At 30.1% G+C, this 17,596-nt stretch overlaps 1 protein-coding gene across 1 annotated transcript in view; it reads right to left on the minus strand.

Moving 5' to 3' along the window:
* Nucleotides 1-4,454: 4,454 nt before the first annotated feature.
* Nucleotides 4,455-17,596, minus strand: part of LOC124371245 (histone-lysine N-methyltransferase PRDM9-like) — a 36,525-nt gene continuing 23,383 nt past the window's right edge. The window contains exons 8-10 of the mRNA XM_046829581.1: nucleotides 12,443-12,631; nucleotides 8,060-8,321; nucleotides 4,455-6,748 (exon numbers count right to left, since the gene is read on the minus strand). Coding sequence (XP_046685537.1) covers nucleotides 6,075-6,748; nucleotides 8,060-8,321; nucleotides 12,443-12,631 — 1,125 coding nt within the window. The 3' untranslated portion in view covers nucleotides 4,455-6,074. The remainder of the gene's footprint in view (nucleotides 6,749-8,059; nucleotides 8,322-12,442; nucleotides 12,632-17,596) is intronic.

Genomic DNA, 17,596 nt, shown 5'->3' on the forward strand with positions numbered 1-17,596 from the left:
AGAATAATAGTTACTGCATGAGTGTTATGTTCGTTGATGGGGAAATACAAAAAATCGTTAATATTTAACAGGAATAATAATGGTCCTAGCAACGAATTCTGGGGTAGGTCCTAAAAATTGAAAATTCCGATAAATATTGAAATTGTTGAATATTATTGAAATTTAGATGCAATGAACACTTTCTACCAGCTGGAACCAAGAAAAAAGGATTGGAACATTTGGAACCACTTAAGTGCTACACCTCGAACTTCACATTTTCCAAGCAGGATTTGTAATTGGCTACATCTAACGCTTGGCTTAGATCACAGAACATACCTAGAGTGTACTCGCTTGAGTCCAAAGATGTCAGAATTTGTGTATAAATTCTTTTTTAAGTGAAGGTGAAAGAAGTTACCTTTTTTTTGGTACAACCGTTGCGTTACTTTTCCGCCGACAACAGATTTCAGCATGTATACTGTTAATTCTCTGTTCAGAATCCTCGTCTAGATGGCGACGGCCCAGCGATAATGTACATTGCGTGCACAAAGTACGAGCAGCTTCGGATAAAAAGCTGGCGAGTACAACACTGCCCGTAGCATAGCGTTGGTTAGAGATGGGCTTTAACAGGATAAACAACGGTGTTGCCGCGCATCAACAGTTGCTCCCACAATGTATTATAAAAAACTCCCTGTTATTTTGGCAACGTGATGACAACGAACAATGAATTCATTCGGTTCATTGCCGGCAACGATGAGCTTGACCTGCAAACAGTCTAAAGCGGCCGACTCGAAGCTCTTCACCTGTTATTTTTAAGCAACGGGTGTATAATGAACAACAGAGGTGTAGTGTTACCATTATTATTTAATTTCGGAAATCTGTTTACAGCTTGAATTTAAGTTTTATAAAGCCTTACTGTAATTTATGTTTAGTGGACAAAATTTAATTGTTCAATTATGACGTTTAATCCACAAAACAAATTGTTCAGTTTGAGTATGTTTATGTGTGTTCTTTGTTGTGTAAAGTTACTATATGTGCATTGTCTAAACTTATGCATTTAAAAAACTGAAATAATATTTTGTTTTATATCTTGCTAGTTAATAATTATTCATACATGATGTAAATTCATATTACCGGTAATATTTATTGATAATTAATTCTCAACGATAAAAGTATGTGAATGAATAATCAGTCATATGATAAAACCATGGTTGAGTTGTATTAAATTTTGCAATGCTTAATTGGTACAATAACAATAAAAAATATTATTTTATTACGAGTTATTTTAATAATAAAGAATTTAACGAATAACGTGTGATTAATTTTAAGTTTGTTCTAAATTGTATCAAACTGTAGTTTTAATTATCTCAAAATAAATCACAATAACGAGGGTAAGCAGATTCAATAATACAGTTTGAATACATTATGATAGTAACAAATTCCGAGTTTTAATAGTTTATTGTATTTTAATAATGTTTTACATACAAGCAACAGACACTGGGAAACGTTGCTCAATTGATAAACGACGACCGTTTCGCAATGGTCAGTCGGCAACAGTTGCTGAAATAACACCGAGTCATCTGGTAGAATAACGTCGCAACGCGTAGCCGCTCAACAACAATTTCCATTTCTAGCGTTGGTACTACTGGCAGCAGGGAATTCAGCCGGCAACATGCGGTAGTGGGCGGGGCCTAAGTGCACGTTTGCGTGCGCTAGCAACGAACACAAAGTTCCGCTAGACAATTCGTAGTGTACAGGAATTGGGCCCTATAGATTATAACAAACAATCTGCAGATTCTAAGAGCAACTACATAGTTAATAAAAATTTAATCACCCATAAAAGTTAAATTATTGTACAAAATATGTAGAACTGTAATTGTCTAGCACAGTTCCACCAACACATGTACCATAATGTCCACTAATTGTACACAGTATATCACTTTGTAAAATGAGCAAAGTAATTTTCAATTAAAAACTACAATTTTATTCATATGTATACAGGGTGACGATTAAGTCTGGAACCTCTTTTTTAATTTTTGAACCACAATAGAAAGAAATACCAAAGTTCACACGTGCTTACTGGTGATAGTAGCACACATCTGCCCAATTACCGACCAGATAATCCCTTTGGGGAGGTCCACAAGGAGTCAGACAAAATTCTTAAATAGCAGCATAAGTCAAGTTTGGTATCAAATTAAAGGTCTTACTTAGCAGAGTACAATGTCGCAAACCGGATTTGAAAAGGTGGATTCATTCAGTAGGTATAGCTGTTTGAATTTTAAAACTATTGAACAATTGTTCAATTATTAAGTATTACAAGTAAACACCAATTTTTAAGTACCTGTGATCAAAGTAAGTGTTCAAAATGTTCCCCTCCCATAATTTACATTGTTCAATTGTTTTAAAATTCAAATAGCTATAACTACTGAATGAATCCACCTTTTGAAGTCCGGTTTGCTGCATTGTACTTTGCTAAGTAAGACCTTTAATTTGATACCAAACTTGACCTATGCTGCTATTTAAGAATATTGTCTGACTCCTTGTGGAAGGGATTATCCGGTTGGTAATTGGGCAGATGTGTGCGTTACTATCACCAGTAACCACGTGTGAACTTTGGTATTTCTTTCTATTGTTGTTCAAAAATTAAAAAAGAGGTTCCAGACTTAATTGTCACCCTTTATATGTATTATATATAATGATGCTTACATAAGTAAAAATGGATTACACAGTTATCTGTGATTGAATAACTGGTTAGAACACTGGCATTTTGGGGATAATCAGTACTTTTATTAATAATAGTATCAATAATTCATAAGTTAAAAAGACACCAAATTAACATTATATCTATTTATGAAGAGTAAAAATGTTTAAATTGCTAAACTTAAGACAACCAAAAAGCTTGATGGATCAAATGAACAATTTTATAAAAATATTTGCAATCCATTATTTTAAAATCAGATGACTGTTATATTTATCAGCTTAGTGTAAATGTACTAAGGCCAATAGCCAATAAATGATCATAGTCCACTTAACATACACTGACATTAAAGACTCTCCACAAACAATTAATGAGCTATCCCAGGGGTGTGGAGGTATAGTCATTAATACAAAAGTAATTTTTAGATCATAATTTGTAAGTGTTTTAGTACATTTTTAAAGGAAAACATCTAACCTACCAAAAAATACTACTAATTTGGCTAACTTTGTATGATGGCCAGTAGCTAATGCAGTTATAAGTAAAATGAGCTATACAAAAAATAGAATATAGTTTTAAATGCCTCAAATTAATTAACAAATAATTTTAATCAAGCACACAAACAGACTAAACAAAAAGGATTTTTAGATGTTCAGATTTTGAAAAGGTGGAATTTCCTATTGACTGATATTTTTTACTCTTATTTTTTGTAATATTCATATTTTTCGAATTAATCCGCCTAAGTTATTTATCAACTGCAATTATTAAGCATTTTAACTATTTTGTTACTGTATGCTCAAACCCTTTGCTAGTCTGTCCACTTTAAAAACTGACTCCACCTCTGCCCAGAAACAGTATTTAAATTTATTTTAATCCGTTGTATTTATAGATTTTCTTATTTTCATAAGAGTACTAGATTAGTTAGTCTGTTTATGTATTACTGTATGTACAAATATTCTATTAAAAAAAAATAAAAACTTTATTGTACTGTCTATATTTGTAAATATTTATACATAATTGTGTTTTACAAAGAAGTAAATGGTAAATGTATGAAGATTTACAAACTTTCGAACCTTTTAATTTTTTTACTTATTTGAATAGAAATAATTTATTGATAAATACATATGTATAAAGATGAAGGTAACTTGGTTAAATTCTCTTTAATGCATTTGCCTAAGACCTTCATATGTTCTGGAGATACTGGCAAGTCAGATGTGAAGATACTATAAACAGCAACAGTAAAATTAATCCTTGTAGAATCCAAGCTTCCAATGTACAGTAAGCATATCCTTGCCTTGCTCTGAAAATTCTGTCACCCAAAATGGAATATCAATGGTTGCAAAGAACTGTCACTAATTTAAACCCCAGTTCTTCCTCACTTTATCAAGAGCAGAGCTAACATTGCAAACATAAAGTAAGAGCAATGCAAGTTTTTTTCTCTGTCCTGAAGTCAAAAAGTCCACCATACTGTGAAGTTTATGAATAGAGGAATATGGTCTACTGAAACCAAACTGCTGATCATGTATAACAAATGAAAACCAAAAATTAATATAAGATGTGTCAGCATAATTTTGTAAAAGGTTTTTTTTAATAGAACAGAAAGTAAACTGATGTGATAATAAGATAGTGGAACATGGAGAGAAGTTTCTAGTTTTAAATGGATTTATTTTGGATAAATTGCATTGTTTGGTGAAGTTCCTAATATTAAATAGATATTATCTATCAAGTGGAGTTAAATTAAAATAAGTGAACAATCTGGAATAAACAACACTACATATATATATGAATTTTAATAAGATTTTATTTAGTCATAGATTTAATTTACACAATTCTACAATTCATATACATACATAATTATAACTAAACTAAGCTCTAAATTAACATGTTGAATTAAACTTAATTCTAATAACAGTCACAAAACTGACATTATGCATGTCACTTATGATAGAAGTTATTTACTATTAACAATTACAGGAAAAATAAGAAATGTTCATGACAAAGAATTAAATCACTACTTTTACTAACAACAGTTGTTATTTAATTATTAATTCCACACTGATACTCAAGAGGCCGCTTATAAACACACAAAAACAGATATTTCACACTCTTCAATCCCAGTAATACTCACAGTTAAATATTACAGACCTTGCCAGACAAATTCTTGAAAAAGGTCAGCTTTAAATGACATTTTTGTTTTCCATATTACTAGTCATCTGTTTACATTAAAGAAGAATGTAATAGCGTAAATAATATTTTAGTTCAATTCAGTCAAGATATCACTATAACAAATAAGTAAAAAGCTTAAATGTTTTTAACTTGGTTTATGGCAAAATGCAATTTATTACTTTCAAAGGTTTAAAAACATTGTTCATTCATTATTTACGTTAATTAGTTGGAAAAGAAATAATGCCAAAGTATGTTATCGCTGTGTTACATCTAATTTAAACATGACCCACTTAATTGATACAATTATCATCCTTATACACAATCTTGAAAAAATCTTATGTTTTAAATACTTCAGAAATATAACTTTGCATTCCATTGTCCACATAGTAACAGCGTAGATGTGCTGTCATGATTGTGGCAAACTTAACACACTCTCAGAGCTAAATCTATGTCACTGAGCCTGCTTTAGCAATAGCCTTGGAGAAGTACTAATGAGTTGATTATTATTACAATATTTTAACTGTATTCTATATATATATGTTAAACAATCCAACCACTTTATAGCTCATATACGTGAATTCTCATTAAAAACTAAGGAGTCTTCTACATACTAACATATCACTGGATTAAAGTCAAAACAATTGTATAAAACTTAATTAACTAGATTGAATGGATATATACAATTTGTATGTAAATATACAATTTGTTCCTTCCTCACAAATCAATTAAGAAAACTGAATATGACACACAAAAACTTTTGTCAAAATTTGAGATCATACAATATGACTATGTTTACTGTTTACAAACTAAACTATATAAAAGAGGTGAGAATAAAGTCTTCTATCATGTCATAAAACGCTCAAAAACTTCCACAGAAGTGTCATCATTATTAATAACAACTTTTGAATTTACAAAAAGTCGATTTACAATTTAATTTTGTAATCATACAAAACAAACACCTGTTGTAATCGGTAACAGCTGCAGAGAGTGTAACATACAAATAGTTCTTGGTTTTAGTGTTCTATCACAGAGAAAATAGTGTTTTATATTTAAGTGTATACAAATAAAGCGTAGGATTGCCAATTAAAATTATTCAACTTTTAGTCTAATTTAAGACAAGGTAATTACAATTGTGGCAGTATTGTCGTATAATTTTTAATGAGTCACAAACTATTATGGTGCTGTTAATGTGTAAGAAATGATGCCTCCCAAGTGCTAGACTGAGACAGTGTGTGTGTTACTGTGAGTGTTTACGTTTGATGTGTTGTGTCAAGAGTGACTTCCATGCGGTACTGTAGCAACAGTGAGGACAAGTGTGTGGCTTGAGCCCCAAGTGTACAGCCCGGATATGTTTAGTGAGGTCACTGCTACGTGCAGCTCTGTACTGACATTGGCTACAACTGTACGGTTTCTCACCTGTGTGAGTACGAGAGTGTACAACCATACTGCTGCTAACAGATGTCTTGTAGTCACACAGAGAACAAGCAAATGTTTTCTCCCCTGTGTGTCGTTTCATGTGCATGTGGAGATGACTAGACTGATTACAACTGTAGGTGCACACTGTACACTTAAACTGTTTCTCTCCTGAGTGAATACGTCTGTGTCTGACCAGGTCAGAAGTCAGAGAGAAACCTTTACCGCACACATCACAAGTGTGTGGCTTCTGTCCGGTGTGTGCCAACAGATGTAGCTTCATGTGCTGCAAGTGTCCAGTCTCGTACTGACAGACAGGACAGCTGTACACCTGCTTGCCATCACGGAGCGAGCCCAGAGTCCGAACATCACTCGGCAGACTGTCCGGCTCCACCAGTATCTTGGGTCCTCTGTTACCTTTACACACCTTCCTGTGGTTCTCCAGATAGAGGGGGGATGTGTATGTAGTGTTGCACCTGTCACAGGGAAACACCAGGTCTGGAAACACAGAAACATTTTTATATCTCTTACACTGACTCTTTTATCAATGAAATTATTGAACTTATATGTTGGTACTCATAGTTATACTGTAATATTGAACTATGAAATTAATTTACAGTAGTATCAACTTAAGTATAGGTAAGTTATCAACATCAGCACACTACAAAGTAGAAACATCAAATATACAATTCGGTATATCAAGTTCACTTGCATTTACTTTTTGTTATTGAAAATAAATTATAATTTCCATTTCAAACTGGATAGCTTCACAAAACTCTCCACAACAGACCAAACAAAGTATCTAAGTTCACTATTTTAATACAAACAAACATATTGATCAACTTGTTACAAAACTTACCAGTAGTACATGCCGACTATAGACTTAGAACATGATAAGTAGTGTCTATGCATTATTAGATTATAGTTGTCTATATGAGTTACATTTAAAATAAGGACTCGTTTACTTTCAACAGCAATAGTTCAGGACATTGAAGTGAAATTGATGTAAAAAAGAATAATTTACAAAAATATTATCATAGAAGAAAACTTCTACTGCATCTTAATCATCACATAGTCATTTGTAAACAAAACTGATTGGTTATTTTTATTTTACTTTTACATCTATCTTACTCGTATTAGTTAATATACAAAAATTAATAGTACTTTTAGATACAAATGGCTAATAACAGAAAATACCATTGACACTTTAAGAACAGTAAAAATTACACAAATAAATTGCATCCACCATTTTACCAAATCAAAATTAAAACAATTAAAATGAAACTTTTATATGAAAAGGGAGAGAGCAAGTAAAATTTCCAGATCATGTTGAAGAATCTGGTTTTGTCTGTCTTACATTGATATCCCCTGTTTTATTGGAATATGTAATGACAGCCAAAGGTTTTACAATTTAAATTGAATAGAAATTTTGTTCTGAGTGTCAAAGTCAAATAATGACCAAAACATTTTGCATCATTAGTACAACTATTATAGAATACTTCAGTTTGACAAAATACTTGGTTACTTGTAGTTAATTGGTTGATTATATTTGTCTCAAATTTCCAGTACATTCTATGGACACACAATAAGTCCTATCATCTGTATGTTTAGTCATGATGCCACATCACTTGTAAACTACCCACCATTACAAACCTTTCATTTCACACAAAACCTTTACTATATTACACAACAATAATGCATATTAAAGTTTTCCGTTTCAAAAATGTTGACAAATCAAGCAGTAGTGGAGAAGGGCATCTAATTAAGTATGAACCAGAATACTATATAGATAACTAATATACAACTTACTCTTCAAGTGGCTGGTGTTGCGGCTGTGAAAACTCTCTAGAGATATGCCCAGTTTCTCTGCGTACTCTTTGCCGTACCACACAAACAACTCTGCCTTGGGTGGCACTGGCTTCACAGTCCGGTAGTACAGATGGCCCTTGTACTGGAAGGCCATCAGATTCTGTTCCGATTCGTGTCGGGCACAGTTCACAAACCTCATCCAGTTGCTTGTGACTGTCGAGTCTGCTGCAATGTAGTGGTCTACCTTCCTGTTTTTCATGATCTGGAACAGCATAAAAGTCAAGTATGAGCATCATATTAATAATATGGTAGTACAGCATTTAATTATGCTGAGTAAAACCATTAACACCTTCACTATGACTCTGTACTGAGTGATCTTGAGTACTCTAAACCTGCATCATAGCCTAAGATGTCTACCACAGTTAATGTATTAAGTTTTGAATCAGTGTATAAATAAATATTATTGTTGTGATGATTTCAAGACAAATTATAAAGATCCATCATTACTCATTTGTATATAATCACTTCATAAAATCTAACCACATTATGTATAGCTTTATTAATGCCCAATTTAGGTGAGTACAACGTCTTGTTTTCCATATTCTGTAACTATAGATTTTGAGGACGTGGGTAGCAAGTAGAGAAAATAGACTATAAATCAAAAGAATAAATCTCTGTAATTTTACTGAATCAAGAGACTACATCCAATTCACCTTAGATTTGAAGGAAGAGACTTTGATCAACTATGTTATTTAAGTTCAAACATTTACCATCAATTGAAAACTAGAAACATTTTGACTCTAGTAACTGGTTTGATAGTTTAGTTTCACCCTTAGACTTTTAGATTACATAAAATAAGTTAACTTTTATGTTAAATGACAGTATCTTGTTGGTCACAAAAAATAACAGTTTTTAAAATAAGCTATAACAGAAGGTTCCATGGTGTTACTTTTGTGGCAATCATAATATTGTATTTTAAAGATGCAAAATTACTTGAGATAAGAGAATAGAAAATTCACTGCACAAGGAAAATACTGTTACTTACTGTAGAATGTCAAATAAAAATTGAATCAATATTTTTAATGCTTCTGTCACGTGCGAATTGAATGCTTTCTCTGATATTTTATTTTTCACTTTGATGTATGATTTTTAAAGCTAAAAGTAAATGAAAAGTTACAAAAGAGATATGTTGAGTCTAAATAAGACAATATAAACTAAAGACCAGACTATGAACAAAACTATTTATCTATTTTGAACTAAACTTCCAAAATGTTATTAAAACTACTTCAAACATTAGGTATAAAGGAGTTGAACAGTATATGAATCAAAAGTATACAAAAGTTGGAAGATGTTCTAGTATTAGTAATGTATGTAAGATATTTATTAGTATTGTTTACCAATGGTTAATAACGTTATACAGCCCAAGTCTGAATTAATTATTAATTTAGCTCATGATTCACCACCAAACAAATGAAAATTATAAAAGATTACATTTAATCTCTATTACCTCTAAAGAATTAGACAAAATTATAGTGTCATTGTTGATAGTAAATATTCAACAGGCTGAGATGAATTAATTATATACACCAACAATAAGCACCTTGATCAAGCATAATAACACCATTGAATCATAATTGATTACAACAGATATTTTCCTGAAACTTTCAAAAACTAAACTATGTTATGAATTCTGTGACTTAAAAATATGAAATTTATAATTTGTTATCAGCTATATGCACAATTTTTGAAATAATAATGCATCTGTGTACACAAATTTCTCACACAGTAACTTACTAGTTTAGTAGTTGTGTTGAATTAAGAGAAGGGAAGTCTGATTGATACTGGAGTCAATCCTAGTGAATCAGTTGGTAAAACTTTTGATAATAAAACCAAGATTATTGAAAAAAACAAGAGCAAGTTATATTAATATTCATCGCTCTAACTAAGATTTTACAAGTTCCTCTCATGGGTTATTACTTAAAACATTAATTTATTTTGGGAAAAAAGACACAGCTTTATGCTGGTCATATCTCATTGACAGAAAACAGAAAGAAGTAACTGATCATGTCAATAGCCTACTCCTATCAACAAACACCATAAAGTATGGGGTTGAAAGTCTCTTAAGATCTGATACAGAAACCATTAGTTTTTAACACCTATAACAGGTTTTCCCTCAATAATGAACCCTAGAAGTGGCTATCATTTTATCCTGTAGTGTAAGACAAATTTGGAGCTTCATATAAAGTCTTTTTAATTAATTAGGAGTTAAAATAAGGAGCTATATAATGTTTATATTGTTAATTCAGAATGAAACAAAGACAATTTTTGGATTTAAAGCTATAAATTTGGAATGTTACAGGCAAATTGATTTGTAATAAAATTCCAAACATTTGTAGGCACAATAAATTATGCTTATAAAATGAAATTACTGTGTTGATGGAAAGTTTAAATGTGAGATAACCATTTTGTGTCAATTTTTTTTACAGTTCTAGAAAACATGAATTTCGTAACCATACATGTGCTATATAACAGAGTGGTAATGTACAGGAAGTGAAGAAACACGGGTGTGTATATGAGTTTGGTAACTTTAGTAATATAATTAATTGTACATGAATATTATGTGATGCTGCATATCTTCTTTCTAAGAATGAATACATATACAGTTGTAATAATATTATTTATATAAAAGCCATAACTATTCACAGTTAATTACTTTTGCATATGATAATACTGCTTTACTTGCAATAAATAAATTGTGTTAAACACATAGTCTGACTTATAAAAATGGTTTGTACAAAATAATTTACTATTGAAATATTGTATAATACGTTTTATTAAGTTTTGTACAAAACAATCTAAAATTGACTCTATAAGTATTGTGTAAAATGGTAAAATGGCAATGAAATATACATTTCTGAGTCTCATTTTCTTCTTCAAGTTAAAAATGTTCAAATAGCTTATGATTTTAAAAGGCTATCTCTACCTCCTGTCCTGCCCTGTCAATAACAGGACATATCATAATGCACTTCAATGGAGGTTTGTAGAACACTAATACTATGCTTGTATTTAGTCAGTTTTGCAATATGAACTAATTATATGAGGAAATGTAGTACGGTGGAATTGGGTTTTAAATTACAAAAGATATGCATAAGAATAGTAATAACATTTTCTACCTGGCATCTTGCAACCCTCTTTTTCAAAATTTACATGTATTAACCCTACCACCTTTATTTATATACGAAACACTAATATGTTTCAATAATAGTATAGATTTAGATCAAATTTTCTCAATTTTCGCATAATTATAGTACTAGGAAGAAAGAAAAATTATAAAAATGGTCTGTACAAAATAATTTACTATTGAAATATTGTATAATACGTTTTATTAAGTTTTGTACAAAACAATCTAAAATTGACTCTATAAGTATTGTGTAAAATGGTAAAATGGCAATGAAATATACATTTCTGAGTCTCATTTTCTTCTTCAAGTTAAAAATGTTCAAATAGCTTATGATTTTAAAAGGCTATATCCCTATCATAGACTATCCCATCTTTCAAAACAGTCGGATTTACTTAGGTATTACATTTTATAATAAATTACCACTAAATTACAAAAATATTATTAGATCCATGAAAATAATTAGCAACTATTACTGAGGAAAACCTATTATCATTCAATTGAGTTTTTAATAACACATTATTGGACTAATATCAATTATGTAATATTCTATTTCACCATGTTTTAGATATGACAATAATTTAGCTTAGTAACGTAGATAATAAAATTATTTTAATTTTAAATTGAGATTATTTTTAATTATTTGTGAGTTCGTACCATGCAGCATGTATGTAATATATTTTTACAAATAAAGATTCTGATGTATAACATTCCTGTTTTATTAATTAATATCTGTAATGCATCAGTGCTTATATGAATTAAATGTGTTACCAAACCCCAGCAAAACAATATGAAGTTTTTAACAAAGAACTAGATTTGATTTGATTTTGATTAATTCAATTTAGACTGTACTAAAAATCTGTAATAGTTCTTTTTAATAGTTATAAAAATATTAGTACAATCAAAATAAAAAGAAATAGGCTGAAAGAAATGGCTTCAAGCATAAATGATCTACAGCCATGCACCTTGTGTTTTTATTTAGCTTTACAAGTATTTTCATATTTAAAAATTCTCTACTACAAATTTTTAGTGTAATCTGGATGGATTATGAATATGTATCTATGTAGGAAAAATTAATTTTACTTTTTTTACATAATTTTTAAAGCATGGATTTATAATTAAGTTAACTATAGCTATTTAAATTGATATTGTTTTTGGCTACTGTTTCGGTACTTGTAGCTAGTTTTGTGTTATAGGTAACTTACAGTCCAGCTGTAGCCCAGAGGGTCTGGCTGGTCACTCTTCTTGCCCTCATACGGCCCCAGTCTGGCGTGTCCTGGGAGCCCTACTGTTGTCCACACTCCACTACCACCTCCTGGTATCTTAGACTTAGCCACATGCACCAGGGCAGGAGAAGTTTTCTCAGCTCTGCCTTCTTCACCTGTGACTGGAACCTGGAGTCAACAATTGTTAAACGTATTAGAAATATTTCTCTTTATGTAATACAAACTTAGACATGACAGTACAACATTACCAAAATTAATAACACTTGGCATATTAAGATTTTATGCTATAAGTTCCTCTAGATAAGAGAACTGTTTACTTTAATAACGGTTAAAAAGTGAATATTTACTTTGCAAATGAATATCGTTTTATGAGTTTTTATTGGTTTCACTCATAAATTGTAATTTATTACCCTAAAACATGCTTATATTTTTATTTAACAAAGATCTTCTTATTTTCTAATAAATTATCAAAATCGATTCTTTTTGAATTCACATAAATTTGTAAGTTATTTATACATACTGTAACTAGACATATTTGAAGAGTATTTTTGTGCCTGATTTTATTATTCTACCTCTAAATAAACAGTGTTAATTACTAATTTGAAATTTTGCAAAAATATTCACAAAATTATAACTAATTGAAAGTAACATACATTATAAATAACATGTGAAATGTTTTAACCCCTTAACTGCTTTGCAATATAGCGACTTGATTGCACCCAGCACTACTCATGTTTACATGTTCCGACGTGTTGTGCCATCACTGCTACTCTCGTGTTAAAAAGTTTTTAGGCAAGGCTGATTATTGTTTATTTCTTCCTGGCGAAGGAACATTGACTGCTCTCTGGTGGCTATTTTCAGTACTATGATGAATAGCCTGTTTTACAACTTTGGTAATATGTAGAAAGCACATGTTTACATCAAAATATTATCTCATGTCTAACTGTAATTTATTAACCTTGTGTATGTTTCATGTGATAGTTTTTATGATTTGTATATTTTACGGTGTAAGGCAATTATGGCTGACAATGACAAAAGTAAAATGAGACAATTTCTTGAAGAATCCAGTTCACAGTTAGACAACAAAAATATAACCAGTCAATTTTAAATTAAAATTTAGGTAAAGAAACAGTTGTTTTATTCCAAGTATAAGCAGTTGTTGAAACAGTATACCGAAATCCATGATCTAACCTTGAACTGGCTGTACTGCGACTCTTACTCAGCTGGCTCGGCGCTACTTTATGTATTAACACGTCTACAGCTGTTAAGAGGTTAACTATAAAACATTTTACTCCTTGAGTTTAAAAAATTGCATTTTTGACCTTACTAACTGTATAATTTTATATGATAGCCGCTCAGTATGAAACATTCTTATCTACATGACAGTCAAGTTCAAACATAACAATGCCAACAAACATGGGCTCAGAATTTTGAAGCCGTGTACAATTTTAGTGCAAGTCATGATAAAGCAGAGTGTGTCTGTGAATGCTCACAATACACATGCGTTGAAAATAAACTCATGGTCACATTATATTCATGCATAGTACACACTTGTTCGAGTATAATAATATAATATAAATTTATTGTTATAAGACTTGATTTGATTTGATTAACAATGACAGTATTGCAGCACCATGCCAAATCTAGATATACTATAAATGACAGATAAATGATTATATTTAAAATTCATACTTTTTTATAATTTGGTCTATATGTTGAGGTGTGAAAAGAGAAAACTATGCTATAAATTAGTTAAAATAAATTATTACAATTAAATGGCAATTAAAACAATGGTATTAATTAAATAAAACTAAAATTCAACAATGAATGAAACATTTACAAATGAACTAACAATAACAGTACATAAATAACAACTAAAGATTATAGACTAATTTGCAATTACAAGGAAAAAGCAACTAGTAAAAAGTTGAGATTAATAACATTAGAGAGTAAATAATTCTCAAAAAGCAATTTAACCAACTGTAAAAAACTCTTGAAGGCTGTTAAAAGGATTAACCAGTAACCACATACAAAGCTTCTTTGTGAAAACTGAAGCTTCCTTCTGAAAACAAGCAAACTTTCTGAGTACATGCACATTTAACATCAAAAGTAAATATGTGGTCACACAATAAGCATGCTTTAAGTACACACAAAAGCAGCTGCTGCTATCTCTTATAACTATATTAAAACTATAAATGTACATGCAAGGATTTGGAGCTTTATACAAAATATTATTTTACATGCTTTTTAGTAATTTTAAATATTTTTCATGCTATGAGGTGAAAAAGATTTTGAAAGAACATTTAAAAATATTTAGGACGTAAACACATACAGATTTCTTTTATAGTATCTTCTTTTTACTCAATACTCTTTCTGGTACACTCTTTTGATTTATTTATATCAACAACTCAATACTAAATAGAATAATGTTATATCAGAAAATCGTGTAGGACCACTGCAACAAACATTGTATATCACTTAATTTTTTCAGGGGAAATATAACGTAGTTTAATTTAACCCTAAATGTATGGAAATGTTTAATGTTTAAAATGGCCACCCTGCTTTCAGCACTTTGAAAGCTTATTTAAAAAAAAACGTTATTTATATAAAGTCTACTCAAAATGTATATTGCTAAATGTGTTTTGTATCAGGAAATGTAGAATGCCATTCTGGTATGCCATACAGTAAATCTATTTTTTTAATTTTTTTACATAAGATAAATGAAATTGATTTGCATAAAAATATTGTTATGAAGTAAAATGTTTGTTAGACAAACATTAAAAAAATCCATATATAAAAATGTCATGGCAAATAAATGTGTAAGAAATTAAAAATTATTCTTAACTTTGTCTAAATGAGAATGACATTCCCTTAATACATTATTGCTTGAAAACTGATAACACCATAATTGTACAGTAAATAGAATATGTTATAAGTTAACATACATCTGATTATTTTCAGCAAATCTGTTGTACGAAGTGGACTAATTCAGTAGTGCAAAATAATCACTTTAAGGCAATAATAAATAAATGTTTTTTCGTAAGCAATGAGAATAAGAACTTTTGTGGATACAAAAATAATCTTACTAAAATATTTGAAAATAACATCAATAAAAGTAGTTTTAATAAAGCCTTATATATTTTTATTTTTAATAGTTAATTTCCAACTGTGGTATGTAACGTCACAGAATACATAAAATATACATGAACAGATAAAGAAATTGATGAAAAAATAAAAATGTAAATGGTAAAATCCACATAGATTTGTTGTTACTTCATGATTGTCTTCTAATACAAAAATAATTATATTCCTATTTTGAAATGTTATAACTGGATATTAAAAACATTTCTAAGACAAAAATAAAAGCATTAGGTATGTGTTATTATTGGTACAACAATCACAGATTAATAACAAAAAAGTAACGTATACATACCTTATATACCTAAATTGACAAGATTTTGAGAAAGAGTAATGGTAATGGCTTTGGAATTCATCTGCATCCATCAATTTCATTAATAAATACTGTGATCCCATGACATGTAATTCATCAATCGATTTAAAGGAAATCTTGTCAGACTTTATTTAATATTAATATATATATATATATATATATATATATATATATATATATATATATATATATATATATATATAATCAATATATATACTTTAGGGCTATAAAGTAAATCATTTGAGATAATCACTATAAAATCACTGGTTTAGGCTATTACAGTTCGAAAAAATTTCACTTTCCGATGTTGTTATAACCTCTTACTGGTAACCTCCCTCTACTGCTGGACATTCAAAATATTGACAATTTCTTTTTGCCTATGCCAGATTTTAGAAAGGTAGTTTTTTAGTGAAGATTTTCTGGCCTAGGACACTGAACCATACAATCTTGATTCGACTTTTAGTCTTTCTATAGTCTGGATATTAGTCAGTATAGTTTATAATATAAACTCTTTATCTTACAGAAAGGTATCAAAGTGTTTTTGTCAATGGTTTCTCTATCAGGTCTTAAATTAGTTGAATACAATGGTCTCATGAGACTCAATTCTGGGTTCCATTTTGTTCATGTTGTATATAAATGACAAGCCAAGTGATATCGCTACAGATAATATAGTTGTTTCCTACATTTTTGCCAATGATTTTTGTTGCTTAAAGTTGTAAAAACTAGGTTTAGACCAAGCATGAGCTTAAACATATAATCTGTATTGTAGAAGACTGGTGCATGGCAAAGTTAACATTATATTAATCAGAGTAAAACTCAAGACACTACATTAAGCTTTACAAGTAAAAAAGACTGAAATAGTTAGCAATAGTAATGAGCCTTTTAAGTTTCTTGATATAAAAATACAATAAGATATTAAATGGTAGTGCCACATTTTGAGGTGTTGTTATAAAGCTAGTAAAAGGCCTAGGCCTATACATTTTAAGAGCTGTTGATGTAGCGTGGATAAAAAAAAACTATGTTATGTGTATATTACTTCTATATCTATATTCTCAGTAACACAGAAGACCAGTGACCAACATGCAACATTGTAGTTTGTTACAGTGAAAACATAACAATTGGTGCAAGCAACAGACACAAGTAAAGTATATTACATGTAAACTCACGTTACATTATGGCAGATGATCAAAGCATATTCCTAGAAATAATAACACAATTATAAAATTTATTTAAAGATACTCAAAAATGAATCTCCTATTCTATGTTTTGAATTATCTTTAATTACTTCTTTCTTATCTCATAATTCATCCAATAAAGGTAATTCCACTTTTACTTGTACAATTACAGTGGATAAGTAAGTTATGGATACAATTTTTATCAATGCATTAGCTGCAAAGTCATTTCGGTTTAGTGACTGACGATTAATTACATACAGTGTTGCCAGAAAGTTTAGGGACACCCCACATAAAGTGATATGCTACTTGTGTCCCTATGCTAACAGCAGATTGGCCAACTCTATATATTTCCCCATTAACGCAATGAAAACAAAGTATTTTGGTGTGACTTTCATTACTTTATGTATAAAATCTTTCAAAATATGAACTTTTTTGTGATTTTAAAATGTTTGAGGAAACACCTGTTTTTTGAAACATTTAAATTTATAACTTCTAAAATAAATGTCC

This window comes from Homalodisca vitripennis, unplaced genomic scaffold, assembly GCF_021130785.1.
Source record: "Homalodisca vitripennis isolate AUS2020 unplaced genomic scaffold, UT_GWSS_2.1 ScUCBcl_1134;HRSCAF=4374, whole genome shotgun sequence".
In the NCBI taxonomy this organism is placed as follows: domain Eukaryota; kingdom Metazoa; phylum Arthropoda; class Insecta; order Hemiptera; family Cicadellidae; genus Homalodisca; species Homalodisca vitripennis.